Source organism: Cyclospora cayetanensis, unplaced genomic scaffold (assembly GCF_002999335.1).
Source record: "Cyclospora cayetanensis isolate NF1_C8 unplaced genomic scaffold, CcayRef3 CcayRef3_contig_34, whole genome shotgun sequence".
NCBI lineage: Eukaryota > Apicomplexa > Conoidasida > Eucoccidiorida > Eimeriidae > Cyclospora > Cyclospora cayetanensis.
The window spans coordinates 201,375-207,565 of NW_020312303.1; the positions used below are offsets into that span (position 1 = coordinate 201,375).

The following is a 6,191-nucleotide window of genomic DNA, read 5'->3' on the forward strand; positions in this document are numbered from 1 at the left end:
GAGGGCCTCCTTTGCGTTTCTACCCTTGCAAAGAAACACACTCTCTTTTTAAAACTGACCATAAAGATGCTGGAGCAGCCTAACCCCCCACACGGGATGCAAGCCTCCTGCTGCTGCAGCCGGAAGTGGCAGCCACACACGCGTAGACTCAAACCCTAGCTCTGCAGCACTGCCGCTGCACTTCGCTGCAGAGGGCAGAGTAACTGCTCAGTGCTTTCGCTTTCGCTGCCGCCTTGCGGCTTCCTCTCTGCATGCGTCACCCCTCGCCTCTTCAATGGCCGCTCGCGTGCTGTCAGGGCACTTGGAGAAACACTCAGAGGAAACCAATTCCTGCAGAATGCACACACGACCACACACAAGCACACCCACCCCCATACACACATGCATGCAGATGCAGATGCAGATGCAACGCGCAATGAAGAAAGGGCGTGTATGTACAGAGTGCAAGGCTGCTGTTTCACTCTGCCCTGTAAACGGCATGCGCGGACACGTGCAATGCAAGCCCGCAAGAGCCGCTTGTGCCTCTGCGATCGTCTACAGACACATGCACCACGCCGCTACATTTTTCATGCAATTCCCTTCACCTCCTCCCCTCAACACTTGCACTAGCCTCGACAAGCAAGTAAGTCGTTTCAGCAGCCAGAAATGAGGCAGCCAAGAGCAGCAGCAAGCGCAACAGATTGATCGCACTTCCATGCATGTGCACTTCACAAGGCACTTGGAGGCCATAAGGTCCTCAAACGACTTGTAGCCGCAGCCAGCCAAACACCGGTAGTCTTCTTCATCTGAAGAAATGCACAGACAGCGATGAGGCGTACATGCACACGACTGCTGACATACCAACAAGGTGCAGAGGAAACATTTGTACATAAGTGTGCACATATATATATATATATATGCTGGTCCTGATGCACACACGAGCTGCTTATGGACTAGCAGGCGTCATAATGTTCATCAGAGAGGGTTGCGCATGAAAGGGTGGCATCGCTAGCAAAAAGAATTTACAGCACCTCTGTGGACGTTTCAAGAAGAGTTCACATATCAGATACGCGTATGGATACAGTGCCCTGCTTTTCGCGTCTGGGTTTGTTTTGTGTGCGTTTTAAGGGGGACGAACGGCCCTTCAATGCTCAAGGCAACATGGCCGCATGAGGTGTACATACACGCATGTATGTGTGTGTGTGTGTGTATACATCTACGTATTCGAAGACAGGCACGTAGAAAGCGCATACGGTAAATCTAATCTCATACACCATCTAGACAACACAAAAAGGCATTTGAATCATGGGAATCGGGTGTAGCGGTGTACAGACACCACCCCCATCGGCGCGCGGGCGACACACAATGCCCATGAACGGAGAACTCGCAACGTGCCTCTGTAGGCTGCTGCACGTGTGCGAATTTTGCATATTGCTGCATGAGGCGCGCTCAAAAGACACCCAGAAAGCAGCAGCATCGACGGCAAGCCCTGCTGCATTCAAGAAACGCAGACATCCCTACCGGACAGGTGGCTATCTTGAGGTTCCTCATCGGGAGTCTCTTCTTCAGTGGCTTCCTCAGACGAGGCGGCGCTTGGCAAGGCCTTTCCCGCATCCAAGTACGCTGCACCACACATTCCACACCCCTCTTGAACCCGGAAATCGCAACGCCACCATCGCCTCCTCACCCATCCACGTCCATCAGGCAGCATGGAAACTGACCCCACGCATCCCCCCTACGGCAAGTGGCAACGCCTTTAGTTGAAATCGCCGCTAAAAATATGCCGTACGAGCTTCCAGTCGCATGCGACCCCAGTCCAGAACATCCAAAAATGACTGCGAGGCGAAGGCTGCAATGTCACCGGGTGTATGCGTCTCTCCTAACTTGTAGATGGTTGCTAGCAGCACGAAGCGCGCACATAGATACATATATATATATGTATATATGTATATCGAGACATGTATATAGATGTATATGGATATATATATATATATATATATGTAGACATAAATAGATGAATATATATAGATGTATATAGATGAATACAGATAGATATATATAGATGAATACATATAGACATATATAGATGAATATATATATATATATATATATATATATATATATATATAGATGAATATATATAGACATATATAGATGAATATAGATAGATATATATCCATGAATATATATCTATATATATAGACATATATAGATGAATATATATATATATATATATATATATATATATATATATATATATATATATAGACACATATAGATGAATATGAATTGATATACATAGATGACTATAGATTGAGATACATAGATGACTATACATAGATCTGTAGAAATACAAGTCTAAACGCGTATTTCTAAAGACACATTTACGTATTGACGCATTTTTCGATACGCACATACGCCAACGATTCAGAAACCGATGCAATTTGAAGTGAACGCAGCAAGCACGCAAAGATCCCTGCCTCCTTCCTCCTCACCAGCAGTAAGCAGCGCGCTAAAAGCTCTAATTGCCACCATTGACCAGCTTCCGGGTGTCTTCTCCAACTCAGTGAGAGGAATGAAGGAATCAATGAAACCAGCATCTTCATTGAAGAGATTCGGCAACAACCAGAAGTTGTAACCCGCAAACCACATGCATAGGAACAGGATCAAGCGCAGCACAATCAAGGACAGCTGCATACGCATACACACACATCGCATTCAGACATATATATGGACATATACGTTTATGCAGGTGCATACATACGTCCATCTATATAGATACATCTCTAGGTACATAAACGCAAAACACCCTCAAAGTGCTCTTAAGGCTTTGGAAGGCAACAAGGCTGAAGCAAGAAAACACCCTTGCAGAAGATGGGTGCCTTCACTCACGAGAATGGTAAGAAAGACGACGGCGAGATACCACACGGCAACTTTTAGCTTCAGCGGCCACGCGGGAAACATGCAGACGCACTGCAAACAGAGACCAACACAGAAGAATCACGCACACATACAGACACACACATACACACATACATACATACACATACACATACATGCATCTATATAGATATATAATATACATACGTGCATATATACACACATTTACGTAGGCGAGAGCTCTAGCGGGGTGTGCGCTTTTCAAATGCAGCTGTTTCAAGAAAAAGGGAGAAAGAGGAACTCGCGCGGTTTGCTAGCAGAGGCGAAAAACGTGCCAACCGGAAAGAGGTAGCTCGAAAACGTTTGGCATAGGCAAGCAGAGGCGCTGCAGTCAGTCGTGATAGAAGAGCAGTTCCAAGAAAGCATGAGGAAGAGTGGTTTCAAGAAAGCACAGCTCGCGCGATGCGAGAGCTAGCAGACAGCTAGTCCGTCAAACAGCTACCCTCCCTTCCCGACTGACCAAGACGGCGGCTACAACGCAAAACAGCATAAAGTGCTGCCATCGCTTGCTGCCCTCGTAGACGCAACAATAAAAAGATCCAACATCGAACGATTGGCGCTGAGATATCGCCAGCCGCTTTGGCCATTTAGGACGCTTATCTGAGGCCACACATGATGCAGTAACGCATGCACACACACACACAAATACAAATGCACCTCTAAGCAGATAAATACACGTTATGCATGCAGAGATGTAATGAATACATAGGTGTATACACATAGGTATACATGTCGGCACATATAGACACATACACATAGACACATACACATAGACACGTACACACAAACACATAGAAACATACACATACACTCATAGACACATACACATAGACTCATAGACACATTCACATACACACATACATACACAAACACCTATCCATACATGTCCACACATACACACACATAGATAAATATATATATATAAACATATATATACATATATTTATACGCATACAGAAAGCAAATCCAAAGCCCCCCTTAGCCCAACACATGCCCGTCGCGCTGAGAAAGTGCTAGGGAGAAAGAAAGGGGCAACAAAAGCATAGCTCCTTAACGCCATTCACCCCACAAACGGCCGTAATTTTTTCCTTTCCCCCTACCCCCGAACCCATCTCAGAAACGTACAGCGACCATTCTCTCCCACTTCTACCGCGCCGTCGAGCTGCACACACACCGCATGCCAAACGAACCAGCTCAAAGCTCTGAAATACATGGTGCAACACCAGTCCTTAATCTCGGCTACTACATTCCGAAACTTCCTTGACGAGGATGTCAAGAGGGCTGCGCTGAAGGCGAAACAAGTAATACGCATCCTCCGTCCGATCCAACACCCCCCTTGCCCCCCGAAAAAACCGCAAAAATCGCCTTTCCATTGGAACTGCACGACAAACTTCGCCATAAGCATCCACAGACACACACAGCGATACAGAAACGCACAGACACACGTCCACATCCATACATGGATACGGATACACACAAATACAATTACATAAATACATGCACACATACACATACATAAAATAGGGGGATACAGGTACACATACATAGAAAAAATATATATCGACTTCCTATGCATGCATACCATACATATACACCCACAAGTACATCTACACATATAAATACATATACATTCAAACCCTCCATACACGCACGCATGTGTACGTCCACATATACACATATGCATATTACACACACAGACATGCACCTATACACCTATACATACACCTATACACCTATACATACAGATATACACCTATACATACACCTATACACCTATACATACACCTATACACCTATACATACGGATATACACCTATACACATATATAAGCATACGCTCAAGAAAACTACTTGGACTTGAGCCCGCTTACTGGTCTATATTGTGCCCTGTACAGAAAGCCGAATCGGATTAGCCTCTCGCAGAGAGCAACGGCGTCTGCAGTTCCTTCAATAGGCTTTTCCAGTGCGTCGAGATGTTTCTTATTGAGAAGTTCTCTATTCGCTTCTACCCACTCCAACAAGTCGGGCCCTCTGCAGTACATTACCGCGCGTCTGCCAACCTGAAATGCGGAGGCAGCCGCGGCAAAGCAAGCCTCTGCATGCAGCCGTTGAGAGCCTTCTGAATCACTAGCGACAGCATGCAGAGAGAGGGAAAGAAGGAAGGGAGAAAGGGAAACGGAAGGAAGGGGCAGGCCCTCACCTCGGCTGCATGTTTGAACTTGATGGTGGAATTCAAGATCAAGTCCATGACGGCCGCTAGCGGCTTATTCCAATTCTGCAAGAAGTAGCGCACACCCAAGCACGCGGAGAGACGCCGCCTCCTCAGATGGAGGGCATTGAAAGAATGCAAAGCCGCACAGAAAGAGCGGCTCAACAGCAAGCGGATTCAGTAGCGCGCGGATATGTCAGCCCTCTACAGGAGGGCAGCAGAGGCGGACACCATAGCTTCCATTTCTGCAGCGTTTCTATGTCCAAAAGAAACCGGAACAAAAAGTCTTCTTGGGAAAACTCTGAGAAATTCCGAAAAACGCATGTTTCTTCATCGCGATCGCGAAGACGATCCCCTCCAGGGCGCTTACCGGTGTAGCTGTCCGCGCCATCTTTGTGGCTGTTAGTTCCTGGCCGCTTTGGAAGTCTGCGCTAACCTGAAGGGATTTTTCCTGCTTGCGGCTGCTAGGCGCCTCAATACAGAGGAGGCCAAACACAGCACTTGCACAATACGTTCGGTGAGACGCCGAAACTCGCAGCTCCCGCTGCCGAACTCCCTGCGCCGACTTCCTGAGGTACAGCCCTCTGCCCTGCAGAGATAAAAGCCAAAAGCGAAATCACGGCTCAGGAACCGTAAATCATAAACTCTTAACGAGCAACGCTAATAATGTTGCCCAGCCCCGCTGCACTCCCTGCATGCAGGGAGTGGAGCCGAAACGCTTGCAGCCGGTTGCGTCACGCTTTCCCGCTCTGCGTTTGCGCAAATTCTTACCCAACTGCTGTGTTGTGCTGAGCTCGGCATCTCGCGTCGTAGCAGCCTACTGGACAGCCAGCTTTCCTAACGCAGCGCATACAGCCCGCTGGGGAGCATTCCTCCGGTCTGCTCTTGTGTCTTGCACCCTTTGGCGCGCTCTGCCGCCGTTGCACGGCCGCCACGCTTCCACGCAAGAGCCGTCATTCAACAGCGCTCGTATTTCACCAAGACGCACTGCAGATGGCAGCCGGTACTGCATGCAGTTACCACACGGTGACTGGCTCCTCCTGGACTTAGTTCGGAAGCAGCAC

At 47.7% G+C, this 6,191-nt stretch overlaps 1 protein-coding gene across 1 annotated transcript; it reads right to left on the reverse strand.

Annotated features, from left to right (window-relative positions):
* Positions 1–207: 207 nt before the first annotated feature.
* On the reverse strand, positions 208–5,928 carry LOC34622238. Its single transcript, XM_026334001.1, has 12 exons — positions 5,814–5,928; positions 5,629–5,716; positions 5,336–5,428; positions 5,119–5,236; positions 4,045–4,081; positions 3,380–3,519; positions 2,872–2,952; positions 2,415–2,670; positions 1,769–1,876; positions 1,501–1,602; positions 691–785; positions 208–330 (listed from the first exon to the last, which is right to left on the reverse strand). The coding sequence occupies exons 1-12, from the start codon at positions 5,926–5,928 to the stop codon at positions 208–210; spliced, it is 1,356 nt and encodes a 451-aa protein (XP_026189786.1).
* Between the last annotated feature and the right edge of the window lie 263 nt (positions 5,929–6,191).